The sequence below is a fragment of the Durotheca rogersii genome, assembly GCF_024521655.1.
Source record: "Durotheca rogersii strain YMJ 92031201 chromosome Unknown GGS23scaffold_21, whole genome shotgun sequence".
NCBI classification, from domain to species: Eukaryota; Fungi; Ascomycota; class Sordariomycetes; order Xylariales; family Xylariaceae; genus Durotheca; species Durotheca rogersii.
Genome location: NW_026251252.1, coordinates 386,419 through 403,513, shown reverse-complemented (window position 1 = coordinate 403,513; position 17,095 = coordinate 386,419). Strand labels below are relative to the sequence as shown.

General features: G+C 56.1%; 7 protein-coding genes across 7 annotated transcripts; 4 read left to right on the top strand and 3 right to left on the bottom strand.

The window, feature by feature from the left end:
* Positions 1–458: 458 nt before the first annotated feature.
* Positions 459–1,411, top strand: GGS23DRAFT_579319 (uncharacterized protein). The gene has a single exon (XM_051517044.1). It carries the CDS (start codon positions 503–505, stop codon positions 1,133–1,135), a length of 633 nt encoding a protein of 210 aa, XP_051369577.1. The 5' UTR covers positions 459–502; the 3' UTR covers positions 1,136–1,411.
* A 433-nt stretch (positions 1,412–1,844) lies between these two features.
* GGS23DRAFT_214558 (uncharacterized protein) lies at positions 1,845–4,998 on the bottom strand. Its single transcript, XM_051511910.1, has 6 exons — positions 4,243–4,998; positions 4,025–4,182; positions 3,706–3,934; positions 2,583–3,617; positions 2,262–2,525; positions 1,845–2,194 (listed from the first exon to the last, which is right to left on the bottom strand). The coding sequence occupies exons 1-6, from the start codon at positions 4,714–4,716 to the stop codon at positions 2,033–2,035; spliced, it is 2,322 nt and encodes a 773-aa protein (XP_051369576.1). The 5' UTR covers positions 4,717–4,998; the 3' UTR covers positions 1,845–2,032.
* A 4,790-nt stretch (positions 4,999–9,788) lies between these two features.
* GGS23DRAFT_579296 (TRAPP I complex) lies at positions 9,789–11,262 on the bottom strand. The gene is made up of 4 exons (XM_051517043.1): positions 10,970–11,262; positions 10,892–10,900; positions 10,610–10,832; positions 9,789–10,547 (listed from the first exon to the last, which is right to left on the bottom strand). Exons 1-4 carry the CDS (start codon positions 11,002–11,004, stop codon positions 10,236–10,238), a joined length of 579 nt encoding a protein of 192 aa, XP_051369574.1. The 5' UTR covers positions 11,005–11,262; the 3' UTR covers positions 9,789–10,235.
* On the bottom strand, positions 9,794–10,189 carry GGS23DRAFT_214504 (uncharacterized protein). Its single transcript, XM_051511909.1, has one exon. The coding sequence runs from the start codon at positions 10,088–10,090 to the stop codon at positions 9,872–9,874; it is 219 nt and encodes a 72-aa protein (XP_051369575.1). The 5' UTR covers positions 10,091–10,189; the 3' UTR covers positions 9,794–9,871.
* A 397-nt stretch (positions 11,263–11,659) lies between the features above and the next one.
* GGS23DRAFT_599081 (WD40 repeat-like protein) lies at positions 11,660–12,914 on the top strand (the record flags this gene model as incomplete). The annotated part of the gene is made up of 4 exons (XM_051518879.1): positions 11,660–11,794; positions 11,861–11,987; positions 12,045–12,800; positions 12,865–12,914. The coding sequence occupies 4 exons, from the start codon at positions 11,660–11,662 to the stop codon at positions 12,912–12,914; spliced, it is 1,068 nt and encodes a 355-aa protein (XP_051369573.1).
* A 1,342-nt stretch (positions 12,915–14,256) lies between these two features.
* On the top strand, positions 14,257–15,177 carry GGS23DRAFT_214438 (uncharacterized protein). The gene is made up of 2 exons (XM_051511908.1): positions 14,257–14,398; positions 14,453–15,177. Coding segments are annotated over exons 1-2 (585 nt in total). The 5' UTR covers positions 14,257–14,397; the 3' UTR covers positions 15,037–15,177.
* On the top strand, positions 15,070–17,023 carry GGS23DRAFT_214358 (uncharacterized protein). Its single transcript, XM_051511907.1, has 3 exons — positions 15,070–16,017; positions 16,079–16,386; positions 16,444–17,023. Exons 1-3 carry the CDS (start codon positions 15,318–15,320, stop codon positions 16,693–16,695), a joined length of 1,260 nt encoding a protein of 419 aa, XP_051369571.1. The 5' UTR covers positions 15,070–15,317; the 3' UTR covers positions 16,696–17,023.
* The last annotated feature ends 72 nt before the right edge of the window (positions 17,024–17,095 follow it).

Genomic DNA, 17,095 nt, shown 5'->3' with positions numbered 1-17,095 from the left:
AAGCCAAGCCCCGGAGAGGAGACGGCCGCTCTGCAGCGTGAGCGAGCGCGCCGCAGACACTCTCACGAGTATCCCCTCTACCGCAGCGCTGCCCCGCCTCTCGCTCGTCCCCCAGATCCCGTGCGCGGGCCGCGAGCGACGAGACATCTGCCTGGCTGCCTACTCTTCACAATGTGCCCCCCCCCCCCCCCCCTCCCTCTCTCTCTTCCTCCCACGCACTTATCGCCCGTGTGGGTGTATCACCTAGGTAGACAGACAAAGCCCATGTGCCGCCCTCCATCCAGCAACCAGCCGACCCGACCCGACCCGACCCGTCCCATCCCCGGCCGCGCTCGCGCGCGCGCCTGGCTCTCAACAAACTCCGAGACCTGCCTCTCACCAGCATGCGTAGCGTGCCCCGCGCTGCCCTCCCTTGCCTTACCACCCTTCCCTCCCCCCCTCCGTTAGGCTTGGTCAGAGAGAGAAAGAGAGAGAGAGAGAGACGGTGAGATCGTATTAGTAGATGACGATGGTGCGAGCCGGGACGGGCGAGACCTGGGTTCGGCAAGAGGGGGGGAGGGGGGGCAATCCTAGGCCCCCAGATGTGCCTTTTCCTCCACTAGGAGCCGGAGACGGCGTCTTCGACGTCATCATTCCAAGCACATCATCGCCTTCTCTTCCTTCTCCTTCTCACGTCGACGGAGACCTCGCGGGGTTGCGAAAAGGGGACGGCGGCGGGCGGAGTGGATGTTTACTTGTGCTATTGACTCCCAACTCCCAACTACGCTTCCTCCACGGCACTCTATCACCCGTCTTATGCTATCCGCCTATGTATACACCAACCCATTACCTTGTACCGCCCGCCGAGTCTTCAGGGGCCCCCCTCGGCCTTCTTCCTCCCTCCGAGTTGGAACTCCGACAGATCCTTACGTCGCCGAGGCCCTGCTATGCCATACCCAATTTTTCTGCATCCGCACTACTTCTCGCCCTAGGCACCCTTGCCAGGCTCGCCGGATTGGCGGTCACCAAAAGTGCAACTCAGCATCGTCTTCAGCTATCGCAATGCGCCGCGCCTGCTACAGGTAGTACAGCGAGTATAGGGAGTACAGGGAGAACAGGGAGTCGGTCGACAAACCCACCTGCTCGTAAGAGATAAGATAGATACGTGACATTGCACTCTGTTCTATTGAATACACGAGACAAGATACCGCACAGCACCAACCCAGCCATCCCTCCCACAGTTCTGGGAATAAATTTGCTTATTCCAGACTTCGCACCCACCCACGCCTGCCTTTTTGTTCCAGAAACCATTAGTGTGCAAGGTCGCAACGACGAGACTCCGGCGGACCATCAAGTGCCATCCCACCCCTCCAACACCTGAACAACGTCGGCGCCGACAACACCCAGGTTATCAGACAGGAGAGCAACTCAACTGCTAGGATGGGATGGTGCTCGTAGAACGACACGATAGTGCTTATTAAAAGGCAGATTTTGCCCCGTCTCCAGTGTCCAGTTAATACGAAAAAAAAAAGCATGGAATCTCCACAGTCGAACTCTGCAAAGCTGGGGGATGCCCACCGGGGTCCATCGAAATCCAGCGGGGACAGACGAGATATAGCAGATAGGAAAACGATAGTCGGTTGACAGAAGAAAAAAAAACAAGGTGGCGCAATGCATTGTGCTTCAAGAATACAGTGAAACCAGCCCCCTTACACCGGTTGTGAATTCCTAGGTTAAATGTTGCAGATGGGAACCGGTGCGATGGTGTCGTCGGGGGATATGGGGCGCGGGAGAATGTGACGAAACCGGGAGAAAAACAGATGTGTGGTATAGGGTTGGTCTAAGGATGAATCCGAGGAACGAGCTTTTTTGTCGTGTTTCATATCTGGCCTCCCGAGAGCGTGATAACCGCGCCAGAGGCCATGACCGTAGTCCAGATGCGACTTTAAACAACCGTGGAACGCCGTGACCATGCCCAAGCTAACCTGACGTAGAGATGCAAATAAAATAGAGCCTTGGGGAGGCTAACCCTTTCTTTCAGGCGACCTGTGCCTTAATCCGCCCCAATCTCGCCGGTTCCCTCTATCCCAAACGATGTGTTAAAGTCGAAGGCGCTGGGATCCGCATCGTTGTCGTGGAGGAACGAATCGAAGTCAAAATCCTGCAGGACATCGCCCGTCTGCATGGGATTGGTAAATTCCATTGAGCCAAAATCCTGCTAAAGGGGTTAGCTTCGTATAGCGTACTAATGCTACAGGCTGAAGAGGGGGAGGGGATGTTACCATTCCACTGCCGCTGTCCATGCCGAACGTGTTTATTTGCGATGCGTCCGGATGAACTTGAGGAGCGGTAACGGGCGCAGGAGCCGGAGGCGGGGCAGACGCGGGTGCGTTGGCGTTGGCCTGCGCGCCGCCCACGTTTTGACCGTTCTTGTTGAAGCCGGCAGTGTTGACCGGAGTGACCGGGGTAGCAGGCTCCGGTTCTTGTGCAGCCTCGGAAGCAGGTGTCGCACCTGTCGTCTGATTCGCCTTCTTCTGGGCCGCAGCCTGTCGGGCGATTATTAGCCAGGAAATGAATCATCTCCACCTGTGCCCGGTGCTTACCTTGTTCTTAGTGTTCTTGGTATCCTTCTTCTTCGGCGCCGGTTTGTTCGACTGTTGAGGCGTCGGTGGAGCTGCATTGTTCTGTTGCGGGGACGACGTCTGCGTACGACCGGCGGTGGCGGCGTTGTTGGTCGGAGCCGGGGCCGACGGGGGTGGCATCGCCCTCTGCTGCCCTCCGCCTTGCACCTGACCCTGAGGACCTTGAGGGCCTTGGGGCGCCATCGCGTTGCCGTTCGGCGCCTGCCACTGCATCGGAGGGCCACCCTGGGCACCCTGTTGCTGGCGCATCATCTGGGGATTCATCTGACCGTTGAACGGTTGATTGGGGTGGGAGCTCGGGGGTCGCATACTCCCGTTCATCTGAGCGGCGACCATATTGGATTCCATCCCGTTTATGCCCTTGAAGAAGTGGGGCTGCATCGCAGGATCCATGCCATTAGGCATAAAATTCATCGGGTTCGGCGATCCTCGGGATTGAGCGCCTTCTGGTAACGGCGAGGGTATGCCTGCAGGACCCATCTGAGGAGTGCCACGCTTCATTTGCTCGGCAGGGTTAGGCGAAGCTCCAGTCCGCGCGCCCTGAGGCGAAGTGTCCTGGAAGGGCTGGCCGTTCGGGCCGTTACCACCCGGCCCTCCAGGTCCTCCCGGCGCCGCTCCCTCTCCGCGTAAAATAACTCCGATGCTATCCTGCTCTTGCCTCGCCATCAGAAGCCGCTTCTTATTCTGTTGTTCGAGCAACATCAGTTGCATCTGGTAGTCCTGCAGAGCATGGTTGCTGCCGCCCGTTCCTGGTGTGCCGGCAGGACCGGGCCGCATGCCTCCGGGTCCACCCATCTCGCCTGGGTTATAGTATGCGTTTATCGCAGCGCCGTCGGGGCCTGCTGCCATCATAGGGGAGCCCTGCCCTTGTGGCCCGCCGGGATTAGCGATTTGCTTGTTTGGCATTTGCTGTCCATGATGCTGTTGCAGATTCTGCGAGTACGCTTGGATGGACTTGGTTTGCGCCTGTGGGGGCTGCGGTTGGAAATTTTGGAACTACCAAATAGATTAGCGGAGTCGATCCCGACCGGCGATAGTACGCATGCTATGCCATGACGGTAGCAGTTCGGGGTCTGTTGCCTACTTGTTGTGCCGGAATTCCCTGCTGCTGTCGTTGCCCATTGGGCATGACGCCTCCCTGCTGTGGATTGAAAGGACCTGATCCGTCTAGTCGCGGTCTTTTACTCGGCGATGGCGCGTTCTCGGCAGAGCTGGGAGAGCCCGGACGGTTTTGATTGCCGTCCATATTAGAGCCATCGCGCTGTATCTGGTTCTGCTTGGCTTGCTGGAGCATGTGCATGGCAGCTTGAGGGCTATAACAAAGTTAGCCGGATACATACATCCACACATGCTTATGTATAATATATGCGTCTGTGTACTAATGAGCAGACCGAGATTCATACTTCTGGTTATTGGCCATGGCAGTGCGTGCCAAGTTTGGCTGCTTCGCGTTCATCGGTATCCCGTTCTGCATCCTCATCATCTGACTCTGGGCAAACATGTCGTTCCGCATCGTTCGCAGTAATGCCTGCTGCTCATTTTGCCGTTGCCGACTTTGTTGCTAAACATAATGGTGAGTCCGGCCCGAAGGCTCGACGAGCTTGGTAATGGTTCGACGTACCTGCGTATGATTGACATACTGGCTTACCGGGGGGCTGATGCCGGGTTTGTGGCGTTGGGCCATCAACATGTCCCAGAACAAACAGAACCACTCGTACAAAAAACAGTTGTCGGCTCCGGTCGGCACGTTAGGTGGGGGTAAATCGGGCGGTCGTTTCGCATCGATGTCATCTTTGCTGTCAGTGTCCATAGGATCATCACCAACACCATTTCCCAAAACAGCGCCGTTCTCGTCGCGGCGGCGGCCGGGGCTATCCTTAATTACGTTTAAGGTCTGCTCGCTCTTGAGCATAGCACGCGCGCAATCGTACATGCCCTCTCGGAGGAAATAGTCGTAGATGTATGTGTTAAGGACGGTCCTGTTATTGCCCTGGCTTTGTACTTGTTGCGCAGCGAGCGTGCTGTTCATCATGGGGGATGGCCCGCCGACCGGGCCACCGGCCATGGGCATACTCGTCATCGTAATGTTGTTCATGGTGGCAGGAGTGCGCGGGCAGATGGGGGTGTGTCGGAATATGTGTCGTCTAATTACAGCGAAATGCTGCTGCTAGATGAATACGCATGCGTATGGCAATGTGTAAGTTTATGTTACCAACAAATCCAATTGTGGACGATGGAGAGGCGAGCAGACGGCTCTCTGACGCTCGCAGGGCGCCTTTGTCTTCGCTCTTCTCCGTCCCCCTTCGACGGCCGGCAAGAAAAGCTACCCGACAGGAAGACCCTCCGGGGCCCCGTGACAAGAAGCGGTACGGGCAGGTGCAGTGGTTGATTGGGAAATCCGATGTTGAGTAGAATCGACGGAGCGTGTCGGAGAGGTGATCCTCTTTTTCAGAGCCTGCCTGCTTCGACAGGGACAGGAGTGTGGTGTCCGGACGGAGAGCCAGAATCGCCCCAACCCTGCAAAAGGAGCGGAAAAGAAGGATGCGACCACGGGACGCGGGCACCAAGAGTGTGTGTTTGGGCCGGCGGTGGCTATGGCTAAAGCGCCGCCGACTAGGGAGGGAAAACGGACGAAAAGAGAGAGAAAGAGCTAACCGAAAATGCTGATCAAGGATCGCGGGCGACGGCCAAATCAACAGGCGGAGTCGGGTGTAGATGAAAAGGTTAAAAGATGGTGTGTGCCCGGATTTGCAGCGGCGGTGATGGCGAAGATGGGGCCAGTCAGTCGACGGTCGGGTGGTATGAGTGAAGATTTGTGGGTGCAGAAGGCGAGGAGTGGGCGTGGGCGTGGTCTGGTCGTGGCGCCGATGGTAGGTGCTGATAATAGCAGTACTTGTTGGGGGCTGGTCCACTAACGAATAGGCGACGGCGCCCGAGCGAGCGACGAATCTACTGCTTTTTTTTGCCTCGCCTCTTTTTCGGGCTTGCCTTCCTTTCGAGGCCCCCTCCTTCCAATGGCTCGGCGTGCGTATCTTGCTGGCGGATGGCAGGCGGTTGACGGGAAGAAAAAGGGGAAGAGTGTCCGCTTCCTGGGGCGCGTTGTCGGGTTAGTTGGTGATGGACGCAGGCGTGGGAACGATGGTAGGGGAAAAGATGGGTTGTCAGACAAGGAAAAGTTGAAGGGTTAGAGCGTCCAGCCAGGCTAGGGAAGTAGGTGAGGAAGGGTTGTGCATTGTACGTAAGCAGGTACACCTAGACATGTATATCGATGTCCGCAGGGGTAGAGCCTAATGTGCAATAAGAGAACCCCCAATGGGTATCGATAGCGCGACCGCGATGGGGGGGGGGGGGGGTTGTCCGAAATGAGAGGCCGGAGCACGACACTGCACGGCTTTGCTCCGAGGGGAGGAGAGAGAAAGAGAGAGCGAAAGTTGCCGGAGAGGAGATGGAGCGCACGAAAATGTCACATACAATGCTCCAGTGCGTGCCGCGGCGCGATGCTGGGTGGACTACTCCTCTGTCGCGCGCCGGAGCTGTCCTTGCGCTTCCTTCCCCTTCTCCGTGCGTGCGTCGGTCTTCTCACTCTGTCTTGACCCGTAGGCGTTTCAACGCGAGATGACAGCACTCCTGTTCCGGAATAGTGCTTGCCTTCTCTCTGTAGGCCAATGATTAGGCGAATGTGAAATCGCGCACGGTGAATACAACCTTGCAGACATTCAAAAGACTAGCCAGGTACTACTATCCAGATACGTGCGCGCAGACGGACGAAGCAGAGAGCGGAAGGGAGACCAAAAGGGGAGGGGGGGTGGGGAATGGGAAGAGGACGAGGAGACGTGATGCCGAGGGAGCTGGGAGGTGAGGAGGGAGAGGGAGAAAGGAAGAGAGGGTTGATACCGAAGCAGATGGTGGGCGAGACGCGAGATGGGCGGAGATGGAGAAAGAGGTGGTTGATGAAGGTGAAGAATATAATTCAACGGAGCGGGTGCCGAGATCTCTTGCCTTTGGCTAGTGATGACGGATGGTGCAGCGCGAGCAGGACAGGCACCTACCTACCTGTATGTGGGGGGAGACTTGGTGAAGTAGGGCGCGTTAGGTAAGCGCGCATCGGTTCCCGTGCTCTTGGGCTCTTGGGCAGTTGCTGGGGGAGGGACCAGGCTAGAAGAGCATAGAGCACATGGATATGTCAGGCAGAGGGGAGGGAGTGCTAAAGGGCCGGCCTCTCTCGCGCCTGGGAGCACGGCTAGGCAGGCGGTAGCAGGCAGGCAGGCCAACTGAGGGAGGCTGGGTAGGTATAGGTCGGTAGGCCGGTAGGGTCCCTGGGCGGGTGCTGGGGAGTCAACGACACGGTAGGTTATGGGGCGTGCAGAGCGAGGAGAGAGAGACGAGTTGGGAAGAGAGGGGGGGGAGGGAGGGAGAGCGAGAGGGAGAGAGAGAAGAAGCGTGCACGGAGAAAACGGGGAGGGCGCTGAGGCCCAGTTAGGCCTGAGTCCTAGTCCCTAGGCACCGGTACGTGGATGCAAGTACATAGCTAACAAAGGTACTTGCATCCTTCAGGCGAAAGTAGGGCGAGACAGGGAGCAGAGAGCGGCCAGTAAATCTTCGGGGCCTGTGGGCCTGTCGTTGGGTTCGGCCGCACTTCTGAGAACGGGCGTCCATGTACCTTTGGCGTTCCCAAGATCACCCCTATAGGCAGGCTCCGGTGGGACCTCGCCCCCCAACAGGTCGCCACGGCCAAGTACCCGTCAGCGTAGAAATGAGTCCAACGTCTCCACAGTCTCGTCTTGGCACCTCACAGATCAATTTCAAACGCCGGCAGAAATGGCGTTGGGCGGTACATCCGCTAAGGTATCGTCTAGGACGAGGTACATCCGCCAGGGCCTACCTCCCTAATCGGGGCAGGCTGCGATGGATTGTGGCATGATCGATGCCGTTACCGTTGCCAAATCGCGCTCCCGCAATTCTACGTTTCCGCAATTATACATACTCATAGGCAATTCGCTGAGGCGGACGGATGCATCTTCGCGACGGAGCAGATCGATCGAGGTCCTCTCCGACTACCCGAACCTGTACCGATGACTGGCATGTCCCGTCTATATCTATATCTACACCTATGCCCACGTTCAGCTGCCTTGGGCCGCGTGCCTGGCCTGCCTCGGTGGGCTTCGATATGGATAAGGCGGGTTGTGCCTACGTGCACGTACCTACATATGCACACAATTCGCCCGTGGCCCTCTCTCCCGATATAGGTATGCATCAGAGGACATCTGCCCGATTCCGGGTCGAGACGACGATGGGAATCGCAGCCCTGGGGGTCGTTATCCGGCTCATCTTGTCATCTTCATCTAGATGCGACTGCATAACAGGTAGAGAGACACACGTGTGTGTAGGTATATGGAAAACATCCATCGCCTCGTGTGTGCCACTCTATAGGTAGACAGCAAAAGTGTGCCTGCATGGCAACCCTCTCCCGCTTCCCCCCTTTCCCTCTCCCTTCCTCGGCACACGTTGTGATTGACGCCTGAGGTGTTGGATGATTGATACCCAGGATATACGACCCGATATTTCCTTTTCTCTCTCTCTCTCTCTCTCTCTCTTTCTCTCTCCCTCCCTCCCTCCCTCTCCCTCTCCCTCTCCCGTTCCCCATAGGCTTAAATACAACTCATTTCCACGTCACTTGGTCTGGACGGATTTGTCGATCTATAGGGGAAGCCAACTTCGGTGTGCCACGTCTGGATGATTCGAGAAGCTGTTGGTGGCGTGTTGGCAATTGATATTGGTGACACTAATAACGGGCAGTATGGCGAGGCATCCATTAGCATTGCACAGTTCTCATTCGCCTGCCCGTCGTTTGGCTACATTGCTGGGTCCCTGCCCGATCTATCGCTGTCGAGCCGTCTTCGAGCTTGAGCGTCAGGTAGTGGACGCCCACAACTCATCGTGGCAGAAAACGACGCTGGCTAGGCCGGGACATATTATCCGACATGCATCCATCTGATCAATGGGCACTTGCTGGCAAGCTCGGTGTCCCAACACCGTTGCCTGTCGCGCCTTGCAGTCTTGTTTGGCAAGGCAGCCCGTCTGCAGACGGTATACGTCCGGCCGGCGCTGTAGTTCGGTGAAATCAAAGCGGTATCGCAAAGGGGCATGGTCATCCACTATGACATTTCACGGCCGCGGCTTGGATTCTCCAACGGGGCTGACAGTACGCCGGCTCCCGCGTACTTCTCCCACCGGCATGGCACCGCCAATGATACGCTAATATGCCGGTGCGCCGGCGCACCAGTGGACGCAGGTACAGGCTGCACTCCGCGCGAAATGGCACACTGTAGGCGTAAAATTCTCCGAGCGCGAGGTCACTTACTTCGCTCCTGAGTCTGCTCCCCTATAGCACTAGACTGCCTCACACACTCTCTCGGGCAAAGGGCGAACCTGGCACTACCTGCTAGCACCAATGCACTGAAGAAGCCAGGCATGAGGGAATGAAAATACGATCATCTTATATGCCTACCTAGGTATGTATCTAACCTAAGGTATGAGCACGGGTGTACCTAATAGGTAGGTACCTATTTCAGCCACCACCCTCCGTTGCGTCACTGAAGACTCAGGTTGCGTGGCTTGCCAAGTTCGGTAGCCAGGTTCGAAGCCCGACAGCGCACGTGAAATTTTGCTGGTCACGATCCTCCCGGACTTTTCGTTAGAGAGCCTAAGATCTATGTGTATGGCGCATTCCGGGGTCACTATGGAAGCGTAGGAAGATGTGGAGGAATAAGAGAGGGGCAATAGACAAGCTTAACGACCCTGGTGATCGCTAACTCGCCCCCACTACATATGCCTCCCGTGCTCTGCTCCCTCGTGTAAATATCCATCTACCTACGGTATAGGAATGCATGTCATGCCGCTTAATTGGTGGCTATTCAAGCTTTCCCACCCATCTATCTTGGCCAGCTCCTCTGATACGTGGGATCTGGCACCTATCTGTGTGTTCGACCGAAGACCCGAGACATGGCCACTCTTACTCCGGCGCTTTCCGCCCGCCCGGCCCGCCGCTTCTTCCGTGCCTGTCCCGGTCTTGGGAGTGCAGGTCGTAGCCTAGGCGAGATTCGCATCCCGCCGGGCTCGTGGGATATTATAGCGACTTGACTTGCCGTTTTAAAGACTTACTTTAGTATTACGGAGTCATATGTTGATTTTCTTAGCTTTCCGCGCTGCGAACGTTTCGGCCCGTTTTAGCTCTACTAAGTCACCCACGACTAGTGAGTTAGAAGAGAGAGAGAGAGAGACTGTGTGTGTGTGTTTCTATGTGTATACCTGTGTGGTAAAGTGGTTTGTTTTGCTCGCTCCTCCTGGAGCGGAAACCACAAAAGGTTCGATATGAAGCCTGCAGGTGGTGCAATTGATACTGCACGACACCAATGCGCTGGACGTGCGACACAACAGAGACCGGTGATCCAACTTGCCCTCTGTTTCATGGCCGATGCCACCGCCTCCTCCTACCACATACCGTGCTTGTTCCTCACTAGGATGCGCAGACCGGTCCTTCGTTTGTGAGGAACTGTTGGTATAGCAGCCGCCGAGCACCTGCCGGACCGGGTGCGGATCAGCATTACCGCCCGTCTAGTCATCCTCTGGCGGCAACTCGTCGTCGATATATCGTATTAAAGATATCCTTATCTCGGTGGTGTCATTCCCTCGTAGCACGTCGCTGATGAAATGCGCCTCAACCTGCATCTGCACCATCTCGAGCGCGCCTCGCAGGACGCCGCAGAATATGTTCGAATACCACAGTTCGTCCTGCGCCCTACCGTCGTCCGGAAGCTCGACGAAATCTGCCAGTGGGTTTTCGTCGAAGACGAGCGAGAACTGCTTACTGTCGCTGGTCCAGTTGGTGACGTTGGGTGTGATGTTGAGGAATATCTTGAATCCGACCTATCCAAACCCGATAATCTCAGTATGGGCCACCCGAGGGGGACGGAGGGGGAGTCGGGCACCTTTGCAATCATGTCGGCCGTCTCGCGGAAGTTAGAGCATCGCCTCATACTGTTAGACTTGGCGAGGTAGTCTTCGATCAACCGCAAGCCGATGTTGTAGCCCATTCGATCCAGCTGCTTATTGACCTCGACATAGTCGCCCTCGAAATCCTTGCATAGCTGGGCGACGATGGTACCGTAGGTCAGTGTTACGAGCTCAGCGTTGACCTTATCAATGCGACCCCTAAGAAAGCAAGCAGTCAGAGATGCGATATCGCCGCCGCCGACAGCTCCTCGACTCACTTCCATATCCTGTAATTTGTATTAGCGACGCGGATGGAGACAGGTGGTTAGAGTCTCTAGCGACTGCGGCGGACTTACTCATCGCCCATACGGGCGGCTTTGTTCGCTGACATGCTCGGTTGGCGAGCCTGAACTGAACTCTCATTCAGAACATCGACGTTTCAACTTATGTGCACGCGTTTCCCGACCGTTTGACTGCGCGAGTGGTGTTATCATTCATCGCACAAACCAAGGTGGACGGCAGTATTGGTAGGCGGTGAGCGAGGTGGGGATAACTCGTGATGGGTTAGGTAATGAAAATCCTGCTTGGCTGACGAAGTTGCAGCCGTACTTTTAAGGTTATATACCTAGAGGTGACTAATGGCTGTAACCGCGTACATTGGGTAAGAATGCTAGCCTTTACCTAAGCTGCCTGACATAAGAAGATATCTGACATGGATCCACGGGCGGAAAATTGCTTTCCCGGCAAGACTGTAGGTTAGGTACTTAGGTACCTAGATACATCTACCTTACCTGAGATCAAGTATCTAGGTACCTAGGTACCCCATATATTCTTCATCTGGATACACCTGCCACCGCCTGGACAGCTTTTCGGTAACCAAATAACCAGCATCACGCCTTCGAGTCGAACAGAGACGCGCATTGAGAGCCGCAACCTCGTTTCGCGGTCCCAGTAAAACCCCAACTGCGCATTCACGATACCAACATCCCTCCAGAAATCAACCTTGGCTACTACCCATCCAAGAAGTTGCATGCAAGAACGAAGTTATGTCGGCCGAAAAGCGACCTGCGTCTGACGATCCGGGCGCGGGCCAATTGGTTGTCAAGAGGCAAAAACCCGGGACAAGCACCGCGCTTTCGCGTCGAGATGGAGGTCCGGGCAGCGGTGCGTTGGTGCAATCTGTACGTCCTGTTCAAAGGCTATAGGTGGCAATGGTTACGAAATTCGTGCTGACGCTCGAGTTCCAGATGGTGCGAACGAGTAATCTGGAGGCACCCTTGATGGAGCTCTCAGGGCACTCTGGCGAGGTTTTCTCTGCGAAGTTCAACTCGACTGGAGAGATGATTGCCTCCGGATCGATGGACCGGAGTATACGTAAGTGAATGGATGGCTTGTTTCTTGATCTGTCTTCGCGCTGACAGACTCGGGTAGTGCTTTGGAAATCATCAGGCGCGTGTGAAAACTATGGCATGTTGGCTGGCCACCGAGGCGCGGTTTTGGACCTGCAGTGGTCTCGCGATTCCGAAATACTCTACTCAGCATCGGCCGACATGCACCTCGCAAGCTGGGACTTGACATCGGGAACGAGGATACGAAGGTACATCGGGCACGAAGAAATTATAAACGCCGTCGACATCAGCAGACGCGGCGAAGAGCTGCTCATCAGCGGGAGCGACGACGGAGCGATTGGCATATGGGATCCCCGGACGAAAAACGCGGTTGATTACATCGAGACGGAATTCCCGATTACGGCTGTCGCAGTCTCGGAGGCCGGAAATGAGATCTTTTCCGGCGGAATCGACAACGACATCAAGGTCTGGGACATCCGGAAGAAAGCGGTCGTGTACTCGATGCTGGGCCACAATGATACGGTAACGAGCTTACGCGTCTCGCCGGATTCCCAGTCGCTGCTCTCGTACTCCCACGACTCGACGGCCCAGACGTGGGACATTCGGCCATTCGCTCCAACCGAGCGGCACATTCGCACCTTTGACGGGGCGCAAATGGGGATCGAAAAAAATATAATCCGGGCAAGCTGGGACCAGGCAGGCAAGAAGGTTGCTGTGGGCGCCGGAGACGGTACTGTGATCATCTGGTCGAACGACACTGGTAAGCTTCTTTACAAGCTGCCGGGTCATAAAGGAACGGTGAACTGCGCCGAATTTGTGCCCAACGAGGAGCCCATCAGTAAGTGGTCCCCCCCGGCAAGTATTTCTCCGGATACCTTTACTTACACTGGCTGTCCGCCTAGTCCTATCCGCATCTTCTGACCGTAGGATGCTACTCGGGGAGTTGAGATAAGACGCCGCGCTTCGGGTAATGGGCAAGGGAGAGACAATATGCCTCTGTGGAAAGGGGTGGGAGTGTGGCTACACGTATGGCTGCCCGCATTGAACGGGCCAACGTGGCGAGCTCCCCGTTTCGCCTTGCAGCTACCACACCGCACATGGGTCTTGTTTCGGTTGGTATCCCGTTGCTAGCTCGACGCTCTGGCTACTCACGATATTATCGATGATTAGAATCGGCGAGCGGCTTAAGAGATCAACGCCTGTTGCGAGAACCCAGCAGTTTTCTAGCGTCGCCAATAGGACCAGCATCGAACGACGCCTTCTAATTGATCCCAGAGACGTGCAGATGTATCGGCCCATGCTACGAAGCCGCCGCGAGGTGTTGGCCCGACGTGCGGTTTCTACTACGTATGGTGTGTGTGACAGTGACGGCGGCCTAATACACACATGTATCTTGCTTGCGGTGCATAGACACTATCCCCGACTCGCGGGAGAAGAGGGCGCGGATGTCCTGGGAGAGTACTAGATATAAGCTCAATACCTGTTAGATTACACGCGCATCGACACATGTATGTATATACCCATGCTATATACCCATGCTTCCGGAAGCACGCATTGGAGATGCCAGCTTCCATGCATATCAGATGCGAATATTTGGTGACAGATGCAGGTATCGATCGACCGATCGATCGATTTGGCAACGCCTCCACCGCCCTACGCACCCGTATCTACATATGTGTGCAGGTGTTTCGGTACGTATGCAAATCGTCGAAGATCTGGGAACCCGGATCGCTAACCGAGGATGTGGTATCGACTACCTTGCTGGAGAGGCACGTCCGGTGTTTGGTCGGGCCGTGGGAGGCAGACGGCGGGTGACAGTGACGGTGTCATGTCCCCATTCCGGCCGCGTCTGGGTCGCATCGAATCCCCCTTGCGGGTCATGCCTGGGCGCTGTGGTCACGTACGTATTACATACGTGCATATGCACATAATAGGTAGGCTTGTAGGTACTGCTACAGTAAGTACCGGCTCACCTACCCGCCCAGGTAAGGTACTTAGCGTAGGTAGCAGATCGATCCTTGGTGAGGGAATTCGTAGCCACCCCTGCAGTTCCTGGACGTACGCATTAGTGCATATACCGTGCCTGCCTCTTGTCGTCCGCCCGCCAGTATGCAAGCAGGTACGCATCGACATCCGAAACAGCGGTCGCTAGCGGTTGGCCCCCCCTGCCTCGCCCCAGTGGACGTTTCACCTGAGACCCGTCCGAGGACAGGCCCTTGATTGGCTCAAGGCAGCCCTGGGCGGCTCTTGCTCGCAGAGGCTGGCGCCCTGATTGGGGAGGTCGCGACCCGGCCAATGGAGGTACCTCTGTACCGCGGTTCCTTAGCCTGTTTTGCATAACCCGGCCCTGTCCTCTCTTCCCAGATCCCATCCCCTTTCCTTGCTTCATCGTCACCCTCGACAGGCGGATTTCGTTGCTTGGAGACGGCCAGCGTAGTATCCTTCGTATCTTTCGTGCAGGACGAAACCTTCACTAACAAAGAGAGTTAGTGAGTGCCTTCATCCGCCACCCCCCGTCCGCATCGACAGGCCTGTCCTCGATTCGTCGCCGTCTCACGTCTGGAGGGTCGGTTCAGGCGCCGTGGCGCCCGCCCTTCGTCTTCTCCCTTTCCCTGGATTCCTGGGCTTCGCTGCCGCTGGCTTGTGGCGGTTGTTTTGCTTCGTTTTGGTTTTCTCACTCTCTTTCCTCCCTCTCTGCACCCTATTCGGCAGGCCAATCGACACCAGGTGTGGTTGATGGACTTGCGGTAGTTCCCTTCGTTCCTTTCTTCCTGTTCTCCTTCATCCTTCCCTTCCCTACGTGCTTTAATTTTAGGGACTTTGACAGTTCCAGTTCTATTCTCTCCTGCTTGAGACATTTGTCAATTTACTTGGGAATCTCTTTCAGCCCGTCCGCTCGCTCCGCCGTCTGCTTATTTCCTGAATCTGGGCTGGTCCTCCGTAAACACAATCTATTATTTACGCGGCAAGACAAATCCCTACGCCGGTTCCACGCTGCAGGTACCAGAGAGTGCTTGTCAATTCCCCGAGGGACCGAAATCGATTTGTCGAGAGCTGCCGTATCCGAAACCTAGACCACATACCATCGAGGTGACAGACGCGTTATTCGTCACCAACCAATTTCCCCCTTATCGTCGACGCGATTCTCTTGTGTCCTGTTTAGATATCCTCCTACTTGGTCGGCCTGTATTCGACCGCTGGGCTTTAACCTAGAGACTCTGCTCCGCGAAACTAGGTTTCTCCTCCTCCGTCCATTAGACATCGGGAAAACAAGTAAAGGCGACCGACCAAAAAAAAGTATGCGCAGCGGTGGTGATCGATAGCATCAGTTTCAACTCCCACGAACAGTATACAAATGCCTGACGTAGTCATGGAATTCATCCGCACGAATGTCCTGCGGAGGGGCCCGTCATCGCAGGGGCAACCCGAGGACCTGGAACGGCAGAGACAGCCGGAGATGGGCGAGCGTCGAGATACTCGTACCAGGGGCACGTCGGGAACTAGACCGCCCGTACGGCCTTTATTCACGAGTCGGTCACGCAGAGGCGAGCGCAATCGAAGAGTCGACGGCAACGGACCCGACGAAGACGGCCCCAAGACACCTCGATTCAATTTGGGTCTTCCTATTATACCTTCTGCTCGTCCACATGGCTCGAATCTCTCACGACCTTCGACTCAGGGATCCTCCAGACCACCTTCGTCTGGTCAAACCCAACAACCACCACAGCCAGAGTCCAGCGCTTCGCCGCCTAGGACGCGATCCGGGCGCATTCCCGTCATCTCCGAACCGCCGCCTTCACACGTGAGCGACAGCTCCGGAGCCATTGGGCCGGGACGAACACGATTCCGGGGTGCCGACCCCGCGGAGACCCAACTAGCCGATACCGTGCATAGGCGAAGTCGCCGCCGCCATTACCGGGACCAAGCCTCCGAATCCGACGAGGGTCGCAAGCGATTCATGTTTTGCTTTCCGTGGGTCAAGTCGCGACGCATGCGCTCCCAGATCCTGCGGTGTTTCGTCTCGGGTATCTTCCTGGTGTTGATGCTTACCGTCTGTATGTACCTCCAGACGATCGTTTGCGCTAGTGTGTCGCAAGTTGTTGACAAGAAACACAGATCTCGTGCTCTCAGTGACAAAGAACATCAACAGCAACGAATTTACGGTGCTTCTTGTTCTCGTCGTTCTATTTGCGACCATCTTCTTCTGCCACGGATTGATTAAAATATGCATGCTTATCCTGAAGCCGCCGAAAGAAAACGACGAAGAGCACCCCCCCATGCCGCAGCTGATGCAGCCTGGAGGTTATGCCATCCCACGACGACCGATCCACGTTATTCTCGCACGCGACGAAGAGGTTGCGGGGATCGTCGATACGGCGAATAAGACACAACCTCCGGCCTATGGCTTATGGCGCGAGAGTGTGGTATGTATCCGTTCGCGCTAAGTTTATGGTGCCTGTCATGCTGATGAAGTGGCGTAGCGCGTCGACCCGAATCGTCTCTACTGGCAACGCAACGACCAGCCGCCTGCGGAAGACAGCGAAGAACAACCAACTCGTCCCGGGACCGTCCAGACGCGACCGCCGTCATATGCATCAGAAGATGGGGTAACGTACGTGGTCGAGGCACGTCCCCGGTCCATCGTCCCCCCTCTCAATGTACCGCTTCCCCCCCATCCCTCCGAGGTGCCCCTCCCAGACGCAGAGGCGAGGCGGCCCCAAAATGCTCGGTAAAAGGGCATGTACGGTTCGCCACCCGCGTGGATGGAATCAAAGAGGTTAATGAGGTGAAGAGGGGATGCATAGTAGGGGTTAGAGGTAGGGAGGGGGTGTATGATGGTGTACGAAAACTAAGAGAAGGGGGGTTAGAGAAAGAAAAAAAGAAGTCGGAGGGGAGAAGGGAATAGGGTGCTGAACCACTATCGTCTCGCGCGTGGGTGGTGGAGGAGTTGGAACGGGTCGTCGTAATAGATGATGTTATTTGCTTGTTTTCGCTTCTCGCCTGCGAACGGGCTACCGTATGTAATAGTAGACCGTCGTCGTTGAGAGAGCTGCACGAGGCAGAAAGCCTCCCTTCGCTACCTAGTCAAGCCGGGGCAGCTTTGGGACGAGGCCGCGCGAGCCGGGCGTCTGT

What these genes read in the sequence shown, in the direction of transcription:
- GGS23DRAFT_579296 (XM_051517043.1), bottom strand. Translation starts at nt 11,004, where the DNA reads ATGTCAGCGAACAAAGCCGCCCGTATGGGCGATGA. An exon ending in CGGCCGACATGATTGCAAAG is followed by an intron (nt 10,548 to 10,609) that starts GTGCCCGACTCC and finishes GGGTTTGGATAG; the next exon opens with GTCGGATTCAAGATATTCCT.
- GGS23DRAFT_214358 (XM_051511907.1), top strand. Translation starts at nt 15,318, where the DNA reads ATGCCTGACGTAGTCATGGAATTCATCCGCACGAATGTCCTGCGGAGG. An exon ending in GGTGTTGATGCTTACCGTCT is followed by an intron (nt 16,018 to 16,078) that starts GTATGTACCTCC and finishes CAAGAAACACAG; the next exon opens with ATCTCGTGCTCTCAGTGACA. An exon ending in GCTTATGGCGCGAGAGTGTG is followed by an intron (nt 16,387 to 16,443) that starts GTATGTATCCGT and finishes GAAGTGGCGTAG; the next exon opens with CGCGTCGACCCGAATCGTCT.
- GGS23DRAFT_579319 (XM_051517044.1), top strand. Translation starts at nt 503, where the DNA reads ATGACGATGGTGCGAGCCGGGACGGGCGAGACCTGGGTTCGGCAAGAG.
- GGS23DRAFT_214558 (XM_051511910.1), bottom strand. Translation starts at nt 4,716, where the DNA reads ATGAACAACATTACGATGACGAGTATGCCCATGGCCGGTGGCCCGGTC. An exon ending in AGTATGTCAATCATACGCAG is followed by an intron (nt 4,183 to 4,242) that starts GTACGTCGAACC and finishes CATTATGTTTAG; the next exon opens with CAACAAAGTCGGCAACGGCA. An exon ending in TGGACAGCGGCAGTGGAATG is followed by an intron (nt 2,195 to 2,261) that starts GTAACATCCCCT and finishes CCCCTTTAGCAG; the next exon opens with GATTTTGGCTCAATGGAATT.
- GGS23DRAFT_214504 (XM_051511909.1), bottom strand. Translation starts at nt 10,090, where the DNA reads ATGAAACAGAGGGCAAGTTGGATCACCGGTCTCTGTTGTGTCGCACGT.